The 17,500-nt window shown below is 39.4% G+C and overlaps 2 protein-coding genes and 1 long non-coding RNA gene across 3 annotated transcripts in view; 2 read left to right on the top strand and 1 right to left on the bottom strand.

Annotated features, from left to right (window-relative positions):
- LOC138002123 (uncharacterized) overlaps positions 1-9,892 on the bottom strand; it is a 25,186-nt gene extending 15,294 nt beyond the window's left edge. The window contains exons 1-2 of the mRNA XM_068848215.1: positions 8,221-9,892; positions 1-600 (exon numbers count right to left, since the gene is read on the bottom strand). The exon at positions 1-600 is cut by the window's left edge and continues 1,028 nt beyond it. Coding sequence (XP_068704316.1) covers positions 1-600; positions 8,221-9,892 — 2,272 coding nt within the window. The remainder of the gene's footprint in view (positions 601-8,220) is intronic.
- On the top strand, positions 4,421-5,959 carry LOC138003024 (uncharacterized). The gene is made up of 3 exons (XR_011123400.1): positions 4,421-4,569; positions 5,228-5,314; positions 5,740-5,959. It is a non-coding gene; the product is annotated as an uncharacterized lncRNA (long non-coding RNA).
- A 3,822-nt stretch (positions 9,893-13,714) lies between the features above and the next one.
- Positions 13,715-15,406, top strand: LOC138002124 (uncharacterized). Its single transcript, XM_068848216.1, has one exon. The coding sequence runs from the start codon at positions 13,715-13,717 to the stop codon at positions 15,404-15,406; it is 1,692 nt and encodes a 563-aa protein (XP_068704317.1).
- The last annotated feature ends 2,094 nt before the right edge of the window (positions 15,407-17,500 follow it).

The following is a 17,500-nucleotide window of genomic DNA, read 5'->3' on the forward strand; positions in this document are numbered from 1 at the left end:
GTTTCATCGCTTCCTCGAATTTTCCTTGAAATTGATAAGCATTTGCAAGATTCCTGCAAATATCGGCTTCGTCCTCATTACCTGACATTTCCTGCACTTCTAAAAGCCTTATTGCCTCTTTGTAGTATTCAACGGCCTTATCGTAATTTCCTTGGCCCTCGTAAACGGTGCCTATTTGATTTTTGAGAACCGGCAAGTGATAATGATACTCACCACCCTTCACCACTTTCTCTGTCATCTTTAGAGCCTTGGTGTAAAACTCAAGGGCTTTGGTGTGATCCTCGAGGCCGTAATAGCAGTTACCCATCGAGTTATAGCACCTGACAAGGATGTTATCAACTTGTAGCGGCTTTTCCATGAGGTCTAAGCATGACTGTAAGCACTGCAGTGCTTTCTTGAAATCAGATTTCTTATAGTAGATTTCGCCCTCAAAATACGAGTACAAGCCTTGGGTCAGCCTGAAATTCTCCGCAGTCGTATCTTGAACTTTCCCAAGAGAATTAGCTGCTTGTTCCAACAATTTGAAAGCCTCACTAGGCCCGTCTTGGTCCAGGACATACAAGGATTCCCAGCACTTTAAATGAGCACGAAAGAGTGAGCCTGCAGTGGAGAAGCAAAGAGTCATACAAACATCACATAAAAGATACAAGGAAATTACCTTTGGCCAAAGCAATGTTGATTGAAAAACATTGATACGGGAAAGACCGCACACCAGACCAGTGGCTAAGTTGACTGAGTGTCTAGCTGTCATGCTGGAGGTTGCGGGTTTGAACCCCGGCTGGATCACCTAAGATCTTAAAATAACTGAGGAAAAAGTGCTGCCTTTGTAATTTTATCTGCAAATGGTTAGACTTTCAAGTCTTCTCGGATAAGGACTATAAACCCTAGGCCCTGTCTCACAAATATTTTCTACGTTCACAAGTTCCCCGTGGGATGTTAAAGTTCCCACACATTATTCCAGAAGACCGGCTGTCCTGTCCTCTCAGCAGAAGTGGCCGGCTTGGCAGTGATGTCCGTCTCTAAAAACGCTTATAGTGTATGAGACTCCTCTAAGCAGAAACAGCCATAAGTCAAAAATGGACTTTGCCGAGTGCAAGAACATGTAGATGTAGATAGAAGACGGTTGCCAAATGCGCGATCCATTGTGGCAAAAAGCAAGCAAAACCAAAAAGAAATCGAACTTTTGCGAAGCAGTGCTTTAAGCTGGGACCGTTTTGGTCGCCATGCCTAGTAGAAAAGAAATTGGCGACCTATTTCCTGGCCATTTGATTTGTTTCAATTTACATCGAGACATAATAAAAACTTTCGACCACAAATTAAAACTGTTTAGTGTCTTCTTTTTTCGTAATTTCTGGCTCTTTAAAGACTTAATTAAAACGTGTCGTTCCTCACCAATTCACTAGGCATCGTGAAATCTTGCAGCGGCCTTTTTTGATACAAAAGGAAGAGAGGCAACTGGGACCAGCAGACTACGGTACAGTGTAGGTATGACTTTTCAACGTTTTACCAGTTTGGTGTGAATTACGTCGGTCATAAATGCCATGTAAGCTGGAAAGTTAAGTCCAGTCCTTTTTATCACGCGCAAAAACTCAGTGAGGGTCTTGTCTATGGTATTTTGTGCTCGGAATACAAAAAATTCAATGGAAAATTTTGGCGGCAAGCGCGGCGCTCTGCAGGCCTTTGGTTATTTTTTTTCCCGCTTAACTGTCAAGTGGAGACATTTTTAGGCAGTCTCACAAACAGAAGGGGCGATTCAGATGTACTGTTTTTGTTTGACCTCGCTAAATATTTTCAATGATCAACAATGCAGCTTAAGCTTATTGTTTATTACTGGCAGATTTCCATGGACAATATATCTAACTCAACGCGGAAATTTTTTCAGTTTTGTGATGATATAGGTTGTTAAGTGTTTGTAAACTGAATTTTCAGTGAAAAATGTTTCTCACCGAGCGCACTGAAACGATAACAAATGAGCAAGTACATAATCCGAGGTAAAAATTGTAAAATAAACTAAACATTTGATGGTTAGAAACAAATATTCTTTATAAAAAACGAAAAGGTTGAAAAACTGAGCAATTAGAGGCTTCTGTTCCCACAGATCGGCAAACAATCTTGTCACATGACATCCCAACAGTCTTCTTGAGTTTGATGGTTAATTGTGCGTAATTGACTGGTACATATCCTAGCGTGTAAACGGAGTTAACAATGGCATCGATCCAACAACGCAATCTTTTCAACTGCGTTGGAAGTCTATAAAATGGATTTCTCTTTTTTGAGGGCGCAGCGATGGAGCAGTGGTGAGAGCACTCGCCTCCCACCAATGTGCCCCGGGTTCGATTCCCAGACTCAGAGTAATATGTGGGTTGAGTTTCTTGGTTCTCTGCTCTGCACCGAGAGGCTTTCTCCGGATACTCCGGTTTCCCCTCTCCTCAAAAACCACCATTTGATTTCATTTGCGTTAACTTGTTAATTTTAATTTACAGTGTCTCCGAATAGTGCTCTACGGCGCTAGAAGATTAGACACTTAAATAAAGTTCCTTTCCTTTCCTTTTTACACTTCAAAAGCCTGTGTGGCTCATTTGGAGCCTCCCTAAAAATATTTATCTGTTCCGATTTATCAGGGAAACTTTGGTCGCCTAGAAAGTTTTAGGGACCGGCGTTTGCCTCATCCGCATAGTTTTAGCTATCTTCATAGTTTTTGTCAAAGGTTCAAGGACACGGAACATTTTTGGGGACGTTTTTTTCTTTATATAAGCTATTTAAACAAGTAACAAGCAACAATATTCAAAATACCATTTCTGCAGGATTAAATATTTCCTTTCCTTAAGGGCAATGAAGGGCAATGAAGTTTTTCACCACACCTTTTACATGGCTTCTGATAGGATGCGGTTAAAAAATTAAAGATTGAGCGGAAATTTTTGGCCATATTATGCGGAAACATGCGTTGATTATGCGGAAATCACACCGGATTATGCGGAAACTTAAACAAGTTATAAAACTAATAATTAGGCCCGTCCAATGTATTTACATGCTTACGGTAAATCCGTGATCGAAATTGCAACCAATACAATCGTATTTGTGACTGAATTTTTGCCCTTTGTGATTAAAATACATGGAGGAGTTACCAATTTGCGACCAGCTTTCACCGTTGAAATAAAAGGGTTAGCAGTTGGGATTTTGCCGCAACTTTTGGTAAAATAAATAAAGCGATAAAAAATTATTTTGTTTCTCATCATGAATTTTGTTTCAATTTGGAGATAATGGAGCAAAATTGTAATACCTTTGGAGCGCGATCCATTCCCTCGATCATTGACTTAAGGTGCGTTTGATTCACCGTATTCCGGAATAAGAATACGTGAAGTGATGAATTCAAAACGGTATGTCTGGCGTTTTGAAGCAACAAGGATAATAAAGATATGTTTAAAATAGCATTTTAGCAGGTGTTTGACATTTTTAATGTGAATCTCCGTAAAAACGAAGGATTTCTAACTTGTATTCCATGTAATCCTATTCCGGAATACGGTCAATCGAACGCGCCCTTAGTTTCTTATCAGTTACGTCATTTGCTGAAGTGTAACTGTTTCTCGTCCAATGGAAAGCATTGTAGGAACAAAAACTAGTGTCCAGGCTCATTGGCGAAAAAATGCTCGGAAACTGCTCACGATCTTACGAACTTTCATCTTGCGAACGAAATGGTGTGTTTTCTTCAATGTTCAGGAAAATAAGCGTTTCAAAACAGTCAATTTCTTCGGCTTTTATGTTTTTGAGGATGTTAAGGAGCTGCTTTATCACTAATATCAGGTATGTCTTCTGTTTTTTGCGGAAAATATCGGAATTATGCGGAAGATGTGGATTTCAGTGAATTATGCGGATCCGCATCGCCTCATCCTGTCAGATGCCATGCTTTTAGTTCAGAAGCACTGCCTTGATTCATTTTCGGCAGTTGTCAGTAGCATGAATTGACATTTGCGACGTTTGTTTATTACAAAGAATGATTGTCATCAATGCGTACCAAATGCAACAACGCACGAAATCAAAAAGTTTCTCTCTAAAGAAACACTTCTTAACCGATGTCTTGAGTAAAGATCCCATCCTTACATCGGAAACATGACAGCAGTTCATGCTATTCTTTTTCAGTGATGTCACTTCCTTGATAAAACGTTACCCTCTTTATATGATGCAGGTCAACCATAGCTTTGGTCTTTGACTCTCTCTGGTTTACTCTTCATTTCTTATCGATTTCCTTATCTTTTGCACGTTTTTGCTCAGGGGGGGGGGGGGAAGCAACTTTCCATACATTCTCTTAAATGAAATCCAAACGATGTTCTCACAACTTGCAAAGCAATCATGGAGGCATCAGTCAGCGGATTCGTGTATTGCGCACGAGCAGAATTTGTCATCCCGAAATGTAAACAAAACAAGAAACATGGCGGCCGATGTCGGTGCGAAATGTGGTGGCTTTTTTTAGTTTATTTAACGATTTTTTTTTATTTCGAAGCCCTTCAATTTGGAAAATTTACTTCTTGGTGGACGTCGGTTTTAACGCACAGTGGTTTCTCTGAGATCAAGGTAAGGCAACATTTTGTAAATGTGTATGACTTCGCGTTAAAAAAGCCTCTTGAGCTAGTAAGCTTAAGATTATTGGCGAGGTGATAAAACAGGTTGGTGAGCAAACAGTAATTATCCCCGCTGTATAGTAACTCGCAATTTTTCAAGTTTTTTCAATTTTTTTGTCTTTGTAAAAAATGTCAATCGGGCGTTCGATTTATGGTATTTGTAGTAGAAACACTTAATACTCAGAGATAGACATTCCTTTGCATGTGTTATTTGATAACTAAACCTACGTTTTACTTTGTAATTTTTTCCAGCTAGCATTTATTACCGCCTATAAAAAGAAATTCGTTCGCGAAAAGAGAATATTGTGAAAACCAGCTTTCATTGAGGAAGAGTTCTTTTGCTTGCATTGTTTGTTTTACTTCAATTGCATTACTTGTCTTTGAGGATTTTTATTGATACTCCTGGGGCGAGATTCCTACATAAGAGCGATGGAGTGCTCATCAGAATTTTTAAAACAAAGCCTTAAAACGAATTAGAATAGTCTTTCCAACAAACTTTTGTTTGGCTTTATATAGTCGTTTTAGCCAGAAAGTTACTAAGGTAAACTCTATATATGATCAGGTTAGTTTTTGTTGTTTGTTATTTTTTTAATTTTTTTGCCACACCACAGACGTAATACAAAGATAAGGAATAAAGAAAAAGAGAGAAGAAAGAAAATTATATAGAGAAGAGACGAGAAAAAAGAGTTTTAAACATTGTAAGTGGTTCAGAGTCATGGATTTTAATTGTGTTTCGGTCAAGGCAGAATGGAGCACACCTGTCACTTTTTCTAGGATTCCCCCTGCCCTCCCTTTGATTCTGGTTATAAAATTTTTCTTTGCTCCACTTTGTGATGACACTGAGACAACAAAAAATGAGAATTAAATTGGTTGAATTAAAAGTTTTCTAATCAAGGTTTTTTTTTTGAAAAAACAAAAACAAAAACAATTACATGTCTGGAGCAAATATACACAGTTTTAATTTAAGCAATTTCCATTTCTTTCTTGGTGAAGTCAGTCCTCTTTCATCTAAAAGGCTTTCCTGCCATGTTCTCAGTCATTCTGTCTTCCACTGCATCCACAGTGCCAGTTTCAGCAAGCAAAATTTGTCTATCATTGACATTGTGTTTTTCATTTCTTACAGGAGAAAATAACAGTTGGATTGTTCTATCACCACTGATTGCAATTTTCCAGCTGGGAGGGAGTTTTGTTATCAATAAAGAGTATAAATGGGGCATGTCAGGACGATGACATGCCATTATGGGGAGGACATTTCATTAAGGGTTGATCACTGAGTGTTAGCTTGTTGCGCACGAAAATGTTTGAGGCCTTGACTGCAAAAACAAATAAACAAATAAAATTCTTGTTTCTGGTCATTGACTGGACATCACTAGTAGAACTCACATTGTCTCCATTGTTGCATGTAACATGAAATGTACTGTTCAAGAAGTTGGACATGTGGTGTGAACAGCCATATGGCTGGACACACTTGATGTTTACCTGACATGAACAGCACGGAATATATGCTATTTCACCCGTCTCATAATTCATGTGGTTGTCTCCATCCCAACTATAATGTTCAAAACACACATGCTCGGGTTGGCTTCATAACTTCCCCTACAGGCAGTTAAGGGGTAACTGCCTGCATCATTGATAGAAAATGGGAAGGTATGTTGATAGTGGTAGTGGAATTCCTGTATATACAAATGAATTCCTGGAATTTCAATTTGCAGGGTCCAAAGGAGATCCTTATGGTCCAATCTGAGGTCACTCTTCTTTCTCAAGTTTTCTACCAAATAATCAATTTTTAGTTATCCCTCTTCAAGCTGAACATTTGCAGTTCATGAGATAGCTAGCAGGTGTATGCTTCAATCGCTGGAGTTAGGGTCACCAAGATGACAGATAGGCTTGGTAGACCCTTGGTAAAATACTTGTTCCGGAATTTGATGTTACAATTAGTTCCAAGAGACACTGCACGTTCCCAGCTGAAAGGATTGCAGCTGACATTCAATATAGGACAGCCACTTTCAGACTCCTCAAATTCTCTGACATAATTCATCTTGAAATTCTATCTTTTGTTTATCAGTGGCACCATAAACTAAGCCCTTCTAGTTTTGGTAATTTTTTTAACCCGGTATCTTCTATTCATTCATATAATACACGTCAATCACAGATTGATAATCTGTTTGTTTCATCTGTTCATACCACTCAATGCGGTATTCGTTCTCTCAGTTACACTGGTCCAAAACTTTGAATTCTTTATCCATTGATGTTAAGAAAAACAAGCTTTTTTCCAATTTTCGTCAATATATCAAAAATTCTGTGATTGGTGGTTATAATACTATTATTGATTCCTAATGTTTTACAATTATGTAATCTTTAACTGCTATTTAATTAATAAAGTAATACTTTTTGTCTAAAACAATTCTTTTGCATCTCTTTTCCTTGACTCATTCATGTCTTGTTTTGGGTCACCTACTTGGTTAGTTCAATGAACGAACCTACAATTGTAAAATTTCTTTTTCTTGGCAATCCCTTGATGTTATATTTTAAGCACTAATTTCTATTAATTATTATTTCTGTCTGAGCATAAATAAAAATTGACTTGACTAGGACAAATTCAAGAATGGAAAGTAGCACTTTTGGTGGGTCGAATGAAATAACATTTTTTTTAAATATTCTTTCCTTCAGATCTCCCCAACCCAAAACATCCGGCTGATATACAGGAAAGTTTCCAAAAGCAGTTTTTCGTATTTCGGCGAGAAGAACACGTTACCAGTAGATATTGTGTTGAATGAAATTAAACGTGGTTGGTTCGACGATGTTTGTCGTGATGTTTTGGAGCCATCGAACAACAGGAAGAGGTCCTTAGGTGAAAAAATTACACTGATTACCGTCTGAATCCTAAAACTCGGATATCCGACGATGCATCGGAAACAACTTGAAATATTTGGGTTCCCCTGAATAAACGGATTTATGTCGAGCAAACTAGCTACGCGGACTACGCATTCAACTCGTACTCGCAAATTATTTGTGTGAGTTGTGCCTCGACGGGAAGCTTCACAGCCATTAGGGAACGAGTCAGCTATGAACGTTTTCTCAACTTCACTTCGTGATAATAGCACCAACAATAAAGCCAACAGACACATAGTTTTTACAGAGATCGCCATCTTTTTAACATTCGAAAACACCTGAAAGCAGGCCTGCTATGACAGTCGCCTGCTATCACAAAGAGCCCGCTTAAAAATACCCCGCTGACCAAGATTACCGCTTAGCAAGTTGTGAGAACATCGTTTCTCGGTCCCAGGCCTTTTTTCTACCCCCCCCCCCCCCCTGTTTTTGCTTAATTGTGTATAAACAGTTTCTAAACTATCTTTGGCTCAATATGGTCAGCGGTTTCCCCTCTTCATTTAACATGGCACAATATGCATCAGAAAATTGAAAACGTTAACATTCTTTTTTTTTTTTGAAAAATGGCAACCAAAATTGTATTTCAGAAGTGAAGGTCCCCTAAAGGCGACTTACAAAAAAACGTTTCTTGGAGCACTGTGAAGTACATTTGTTTTACATTGTGAGTATGTTGCTCCACAGCAATTATTAACAGGTATAATAATTTTTGTCTCACCTGAATTGCCATCATCACTGCATTTTTCAGCCCATGATTTGAAAAGGTCCAATCTCTTCTTACTTGACAGCAAGGCATTGACAAATGACACAATCAAGGCATTGTCATGAAATTCACCAGGTGTGCTAAAAAACTCTGACTCCAAGGAAATGTCTATAGCAAACTCGTAGTTTGCACTGTCACTGGTAAACATCATAAACGCTTTAACATAGTCAGCTTCTACAAATCCTGCAATTTTTTTCACTTTTGACATAAAGTGCTCGCAAAACTGCTCCCTTGCATTCCCGTATGATTCAATAAAACGTTCATCGTCCTTTATGCTGTCAGCATACTTTTTCAGCAGTGGATGAATGTCATACATCAACTCCTTTTGTTCTCTGTTCACAACAAAAATGATGGCACTGGTTTCTAAACCTTCAAGCTGTGCCACAGCTTCTGGCAGGCTAATGCCAAGAACCTGTGCTGCAGTGAATGCAGAGAATGGGCCACAAAACAAAGAAAGTGAAACTGCTGATTCTTTTAAGCACTCAGAGGGTAATGTGTTGAACATTTCATGGATCACACATTTTTCACCATGACCAACTCCTTCCTCATAACCATAAGCTTTTTCTTTGGCATCTTCCTTGCGTTTGGACTTCGGTGAATCCCCTTTCTCTTCAGAATCCCGAATAGATTTCTCAATTTCATTGATCAGGTCTCTGGGAAGTTTTCTTTCTTGTTTCAAAATTGCTGCTAACCCTTTCAAGAGGAGAGGTTTCCCATTACAGGCACCAAGCAACTTCTCTTTTTGCACCACGTTTATGTCAATGGTCTTCTCAGGAAGAAGAATCTTTTCGGAAAAATTATCCCTGAGAGGTTTCAGTTCATAATCTTCTACCTTGTTGGCCTCATTCAATGGCGTCCTTGATGTCAAAAGTATCCTTAAAGCTCTTGCCTTCCGATCTTTATCATATCCTATAAGCTTTTCTAAGAACAGCATGAATGACATCTTTAAATTCCTACCTTCCTTTCCCTTCCCCAAAGTAAACTGTTCAACGTTGTCAAGAAGAAAAAGCACGGGCAACCCCTCGCTTTCTTCAAAAGCTTTCTCAAAGATTTTTTCCACCACAAAACTCATGTCTACGTGTCCCTCACGCACAGTAAGGCCAAGCTTGTTCATGAGGTTACGATAAATTGCTCTCATATCTTTTGCTTCTCTTAGATCAAAAATATAAGATTTTCGCCATTCTGAGCAAATCGTTTGAGCTAGGGTTGTCTTTCCAACTCCTCCCGGACCGTGCAAGTTAACAACGGATGATTGTCCTGCTTCAAGTGTTGCTGTGATCCTCTTAAGATCGTCGTTCCTCCCATATAGTTGTTTCTGCAGATCATACAGACGCGGAAGGGAGGCTATAAAGCTTTCAATACTCTCACTGATTTCCTCTTTGTTGCTCGAAATTGAAGCTACAAAATCTTTGATTAGTGTCAGCTTGCTATTCGAGACATAACCAAACTTTTGTAGAAGTCCAAAACATGACAACAGGTCTTCGTTTTGAAGAGAGTAAAATTGTTCTCCATAAATCCTCTTTGACGACTTTACAACCTCCGCTGATTCTAGTGGAGAAAACTTGGTGGAGATGTCTCGAAAGAGATGGTTTAACTCAGAGGAACTATCAACAACTAAGGACGCCATCTTTAAATTAGCAGCTGACCAAATACCGTGGCGCAAGGCGGAAGTTCCTTTCCTAGTCACGAAAGCAAAGCGAAGTCACGCGAGGAAAGTCACGGAAGCAAAGTGCAAAAGTTTACCGGCAAAATGTTTTCCAGCTGCGTAAACAATTAAATACGCAATAAAAGGGTTGGAACAATAAGGGAAAAATAAGGATGTAAGATTTATTTATTGATACATTCATGTCTTTGAACATTTCCTCTTTATTTGTCACTGAGACGAGTTCGTGAATTCAATGCTAATTCATAAATTAGTCCTGCAATGAATAATACGTGGTCGCGTGGATACGAATTTTATGTTCGAGTGTTAACAATAACTCTTGGGGGTGAGCGAAATGATAGAGTAAGGATGTTATATTATCAACGCGAGAGGTGAAGATTCTTCTAACATTCTGTTTATTACGTAACCATCAAATTCATTTGTGGAAGCCGGCACGCCAGTTTTGTGTTGATAATCACAAGATTTCGAGTGCAATTTGGTCACAAATTTCAGCCCGTAGGGATAGTCCAAACAAGCGAATTGAAACAGATTACAATTTTTGCCACATTCAATTTCTTCCTAAGTCATTCGCCTCCCATAGTGGGAGCGAAGCCCAGGTAAAAAAGGAAGACAACCTATGCAAGGCCTCTAGCATTACTTTCTTAGTCTGAGATTCGGAACTTGAGAAGGCAAGGTCACGGACAGTTGGGGAGCTTAAGCAACGACAACGACGAAGGCAACAAGAACGTCACAAATTTGCATATTTAGTGGGCAAAAGCCATTGCTTTGCACCCAATGGATGTGAGTTTTCCACTTCTGTCCATTTCTTTGCCGTCGTCAGCAAAACAACAACGTGAAATAGCAAAATTTGAGGTGTCACTAAAAACGTCAGTACTTGAGGAGGATAAATTTTAATTTTCTCCCCTAAATTAAGTGCCGTTCAGACGAGTGTCATTATTGAGGAACTACCAAACCCTTGTAATATTAAAAAGGTTGAAATAGGCTCGAGGTAATTACAATAACGCGAATTTATATTTTGAGATGACGTGACTAAGCGGTTGTAGCCATTGCTCTCAAATTTAGGCTCATTGGCTCAGCAAGAAAGGAAGTTCCCCCTCCACATCATCGCAAGCACGTTGTTCTTGCTTAAAACCCACTGACTCCTGGGGTTCCCCATTGACGAGTAAAATCGTCTGGCGTTAGGCAGAGTAAAATTATACTAAGTATGGCCGGTTTAGGCCGGTTTAGGGGTGAAAGGGATATATATTATATAATTATATAAATTATATAAATATTAAATTAATTAGGCCCTATTAACGCTCGCCATATTATCCACGTGAAGGTGCAGTGGCTCTCCAGGCCCCGAATCTCCTGGACTACGACATTACTCCTAAAGGCATTGCACAGGTGTATTCCGCTTTTACAGACATTCAAAACTTCCCGATTTGATGTGTTGCCTCCCGCTCTCCTGATTTTTATCATATTCTCCCGATTTATCACGAAATTCTGAAAACAAGCGAAAAATTGCTTAGATCTTAAGTATCATTTTGTGATCTGAGTGTAAAATGTTACGTATTACACTTTTCCTTGTCCTATGTCTCGCCAAGTATCTCCATTGAACATCCCGTGCTGAGCAGACTTACTCCATTTAGCAGCTCCAAAACGGACAAGAATGGCCGAGACTCCAGAGGTAAAAATAAAAACCTTATAGAATACTATAAAATAGATGTCAAACTGAAGGAAATGCCTCTAGAGAGAAACTAAATTTGCAAAATTTCCTGGGGGGGGGGGGGGGAGGGGGAATACGCCCAGACCCCTTTACTTCCTATGTTCCTTCAAAAGGGGTTGGCATGTCCACTTTCATTTGGGTTCTGCTTCCACTGCGGGTAAGATACTCGGCACTGACTCACCTTTGAGCTCTCTAAAAAATCAGATACGACACTGATTTCACCACTCTCCAATGACCTGGCTGCATGGGGGACAGTGTCACTTCCAACACATCGGTTCCAACTAGGAACATGAGCTTTCTCCTCTAGCATATACCAGATCACCGACGATGCAGTACTGACCTAACAGGACCACACAACGTGCGTGATACACTTCTTTATAATGGAGAAGGTGCATGCATAGTCATGTTATCTTCCACCTTTGCTCAAGCTTCTTCAAGAAAGATCGACAGAAACGAAATTCTTGAAACTCTGCACTCAACATTCCATGCATTTATAAGTTCTTTCAAAGAAAACCAAAGCACTCTTCCGGGCACAGGAGAGACTTTTTTTCTGCGTGGGAGGAAAATATATTCGTTTGTACCCGCTGCCACTCAGTTTTCTTCCGCTTGAAACTTTTTTTAGATTGTTTTTGATTTTCTTTTTCTTTGTCGTTTTTCCATTCGACAGACCGACCCAAAATTAGGGAAAAAAGGGGGGATAGCCTAAGATCGATTCAACACTAACTTCTGCTGCTTAAGGTAATTTTATGGATTAACAGTGATTTGGAGCCGAATGTTATAGTCTTGTGCACTATATTGCAGACGTCAATTTAAAAATTCAGCATTCCCCTTCCTGTGGATGTAGATTCTTACGCCTGACGCCTCAATTCCAATTCCTTGTTCTTTCTGTAACCGTAAAAGCAATAATCTTTTCTCCCCTAAAATCTTCGCCTACGAACGCCTCAATTCCAAAGAATGATCTCAGAGATTTTTTTCGTTGTCAACTCCCGGTCCGGCCATTTTCCAGCTGCAACCTTGAAACGGTTTAATTTGGCGTAGGATTTGCCTTACTGTCATTAAGTAAACCTTGACGAAAATTCCCCAGAGCATATTACTCTGGATGACGAGTCCAAAATTAGTGGTACGTAATAAAGCAATAATGATTTCCGGGGGCATTTCGAATTACATTGACGCTTGTTCCTCAAATCATGCTTGACGTCACGATTTCTGCGTACATCATGGAATAAAAATGGCCGTCATGCCAACGTGTAGCAAAACATTGTACAAACGTTTCGAAATTATACTCGGTCGCATTGGACTGCCTTGAGAATAGCTAATGTGAATGCATGATAATTCTTTATAACAAGAGTCAATTTTTAACCGAATTGGCCTTGTCCCCATCAGCGTCAGAAAAGTGTGAAGTGAATTGAAATGAGTGAAGTGAAGTGGAGCTATTAGTCTCCCCCGTCGGGGCCCAGACTGCTTGTTACGCAGTTTACAATAGGCCATTTCCGAGTTTGTGCCTGCCTCCTCTTCAAAGCGAGTCTAAGTGCAATGTTTTTGTTATGAAAATTATGTTTCATTCATCTGTAAAGTAGACCTAATACATGAATCGCGAATCTCAAATGGCGCACGGCATTGTGGGAAAGTACAAAGTACAATCGGGCATAAACGTTCATGTGGCCTTCAGAATATTGTGTCCAGTGAACGAAAGCAGTTGTTCTTCTTTGTCTTTCTACAAGGCATTGATTTTGGGAACCTTTCGAGGTAAGAAAGTTGTGATTTGTCATCCTGAGGGTTGATTGTGGTCATTTTGTGAAATCTGTAGTCGCAATCGCTATTTATAAACGTAAGCGGCATATTTCAAAATGTCGGCTCGTCTCTGGTTGTATTTTACACTGCGTTTAATCTTAATTTAAATGATTTAAAGATTACAGGGGTATGAAAGTTGGTGTGGTCTAAAAGGTCTAAAGTTGGGCAAACTAATAGATTCTTTTCGATCAGTAGCCAAATAATTATAATTATAAGCTTAAGCTGAAGTTTTTGTCACGGCCATGTAATTGTTGCTTTGTTCTTTGAAATGTGCACAGAACTCCTTTATGTCCGGGCACAGGAATTGTGCAGTGTTCGGCTGTGGCAACAGTGGGGCAAGGCTTAAAAAGTGGATGGATAATCTCTGCCCAGTCCATGAGTGCAGTCACGGTAGAAGCATTTGTGACTGTACTCCTCCTTTTTCATTGTTTCCCTTTCCAACTGATTTACAAAGTAGTGAAAGAAGACAACAGTGGATCAAACTGATCAACAGAAAAGATGAAAAGGGCAAAAACTGGCAACCTAAAAGTGATTCAAGAGTGTGTAGTAAGCATTTCCCAGATGGACGACCTACAAGTCAAAACCCAAATCCAACAATAAATTTAGGATACAAAGCCATTTCAAGCACTAAAGTTCCGAGAAAGCAACCATCAGTGAGAGAGGGAAAACAATCTGTTGCTAGGAAGAAGATTTGCCTTGAACGCAGTAATTCTGAGTTCCGTCAAGCACCCTGTACAGAACCATTCGCAGCTCCACTTCCTCAAAAGAGAGAGGACAATGCAGCAAACACTGAAGTGCATAATGCTAGTGAAACTAACGATACATGTAGCTCTTGTGCAATTAGTACCCGTAATCATATCAGTAGCAATGATCCTGTGGGAGGTAGGGTGGAATCTGAAAGTGACCTTTGTAAGAATGAAGAATGCCTAAATATTGTATCTGCAAAAGACAAGGAAATAGAACGTCTAAGGAAGTTGGTAGAAAGAGAAGGTGCATTATGGAGGAAGAAATTTGTAAAAAAAGAAGCACCAGCATTTAGTGCAAAAGTTTTAAATACTGACAAAAAAGTGAAAACCTTCCTCGGGGTACCTAGCAAGGCTGCCTTTGAAGTCTTGTTTAAACTGCTTTCGAAAAAGGCCCCCAAAATAAAATACTGGCAAGGTCCCAAAAAGCATTTGTCGACAAATCCTAGAAACTTTTCATCTACACCCAAAAAGTCTGGTCCCAGTAGGCTAATGTCTGTGAAAGATGAACTTGTAATGACACTAATGAAACTTAGACTAGGTTCTTTGAATGCTGATCTAGCTGTTCGTTTTGGGGTATCTGAGACAACTGTAAGTAAGGTTATAAATACATGGGTACGATTCTTGGCTAAAGAGTTGAAGTGCCTTATCTACAATCCATGTAAAGATGTTGCTTTGCACCATTTACCCAAAAAGTTCAATAATAGGAAGTACAAGAATGTGAGACACATCATTGATTGCACAGAAATGTTCATTGAAACTCCAAAAGACCCTAAGATAAAAGCTGCCACATGGTCAGATTACAAACATCACCACACACTCAAAGTCCTTGTCTCCATAATGCCATGTGGTTCCTTCAATTTTGTATCAGAAGCTTGGGGTGGTCGGGCATCAGATGTTGCCATCACACGACAGTCAGGATTTTATGATATTTTGGAGTACGGGGATGAAGTTATGGCTGACAAGGGGTTCACTATTGGGGAAGACCTTTTAATTAGGCATGCTCGACTCCACATGCCACCAGGGAAAAGAGGTAGTGAACAAATGCGAAAGCAAGATGTGGTTAAAACAAAAGAGATTGCAAACTTGCGAATTTTTGTTGAGCAGGCAATTCGCCGCCTCAAGACCTTCAGAATCTTAAAGCATGAAATGCCAATCTTACTCTTAGATAAATTTGACGACATAGTCACTATCTGTGCAGCATTGTGCAACCTGTATCCAAAGCTTTGCTACTAAGATGAAATACACACCCGACATACTTGTGCAGATGGCAAATTTCATTAACTGATGAACATTTACGTTACTTACAGAACTACAGTGATTCGCCTGATAAAAGTCTTGAGGCAACAAAGTTGTTAAAAAAATACTCCAAGTTGCTTACCAACTTCTCCCAATAACTGTTATCAAAATAAATCCGTTGCATGAAGTAACCAACTTGTGTGAACACAAAAAAATCGCAGTATTTTCTTTTTGACAAAGCTAGCTGCCCTTGTATTTGTGCATAATATGCATGATCCTTTTTCAGTGTGGTGACATTGTCACATTCCACAAGGTATGGTAAATTTGCAGCTGAAGGAATTTCATCAGCTATTGAGAGAGGGCATTTTATTTCTGACAATCCTGCTCCACAGCAAGTGCAATGAACAAGTAAATCTGGAGATGCCCCGAGATATGGCCTTGCTGAATCTACAAATAGCCCACTTTCTGTGACTGTAAATTCTTTGTGGTTGCAATTCATTAAAGCTGCATACTTTTCTTTTGCAATGGGCTCATTCTCTTTACCATAGTTAAGGGCAGGGATATTTTCTTTTATTACATCACAACCCATTAGCTTTCTTAAGAGGGGCTCTACATTATGGTCTTTAGAAGGGTTAGCCTTGATGGTATTGACCCTTGTAAAAACAGAGTAGAAGTTAGATGCTGTGATTCTGCATTTGCGTTGACTGACCCAAGTTTGATTAGTTGCTTGACCACGTGTTTCAGTTTCTATTTGCAGAACCTGCAAATCTGTAAGGATAGGCATTTGTGATAAAAACTCTTCCACAGTTTTGCATGTTGCTGCCAATTGAATTATTAGGTTAACATCAGCAGCAGGTTCCATTGGTGCATCTGTTTTACTTGCTCTCTCATAAAAAGAAGTAAAACAACCATTTGGGATTATTGCCTTAAGTTCATCAAAAATGTGCCTGCGATTATCCCCTTGGGAGTCACTGTCCTTTTCTTTCAATGGTGTAAACAGCCTTCTGCTTGTAGACACAGCAGGCCTTGATGGCACTGGAAAAGAAAAACAAAATGTTCATTAAAAATTCTTCATGATGTGTGGTATGCAGTCACAGAATGAAAATGAGAGGGATTATCATCATACATAAAAGTATCACAGCAATATGATAAAGGCAAGTAATGACAAAAAAAAATGCTGCATGAAAGTGATGCTTTAAAGTAGAGTTTCCATGCCTTTGTTAAATTTGGATGCTTTGAAATTCATTTCCTTGGCTCGAACAGGCTGAACAATTGTCTTATGAGCAGGTACATTCCAAGTGCACACTTTTGAAGTGCATGCAGGATTTGTATAGCCACCTCTCACTGCTGCCTCAATGCGAAAGAACGTTGCTGTGATATGGACACAAGAACCTCCAAGTCTAAACAAACAGAGAGTTAACTTGTTTCTTTAGTAATAGGAATACTGTTAAATTGGGATGATTCACTAACAGTGCTGATTATTAAAAAACTACAAGCTGAATATAACACAAAACAAAACAAAGTCCTGTAATGATCTCAAATGGCTATATGAAAAGGTAAGCTTAACGTTCTTACCCAGCTGTGCAGGTGCAGAAGGCACTATGGACCTCTCCTGACTTCTTTCTGGCACATATCCACACAGTGTGTGGTACATTACTTATTTTCATTGAAGGCGTACAATTTGCTTTTAGGAAACAGTACTTGCAGCTATCATTAACAGGGTGCATGTAAATTTCCTTTAACCAGCCAGCAGAGTACAAGCGGTATGCTTTTCCCTCTTTGTACTCATTTAGTAAGCGTTTTTGCAATGAGATGTCATTTCCAGGATGGTCCTTCATGATATAGAGAGTAATATCGCTTAGAAGGATAGGTGGCCACTCAGTCATACCGTTACGTTCACCTACCCAGCCGTTTTGTAGAGTTGAAGGGTCGGGTAAAATGCCCTCAGGTGTGGTAAGAAGACTTTCTTTTTCGCGTTGTGTTTGAACCACACGAGCGTCAGCATCCATACAAACAGGTAAATTTTGTTCGGCAGCGGCAAACACACGGGCAACCAACTCCTCTTTTCTTCCAGAAACTCTTAAATCTCGT

This window comes from Montipora foliosa, chromosome 5 (genome assembly GCF_036669935.1).
Source record: "Montipora foliosa isolate CH-2021 chromosome 5, ASM3666993v2, whole genome shotgun sequence".
In the NCBI taxonomy this organism is placed as follows: Eukaryota; Metazoa; Cnidaria; class Anthozoa; order Scleractinia; family Acroporidae; genus Montipora; species Montipora foliosa.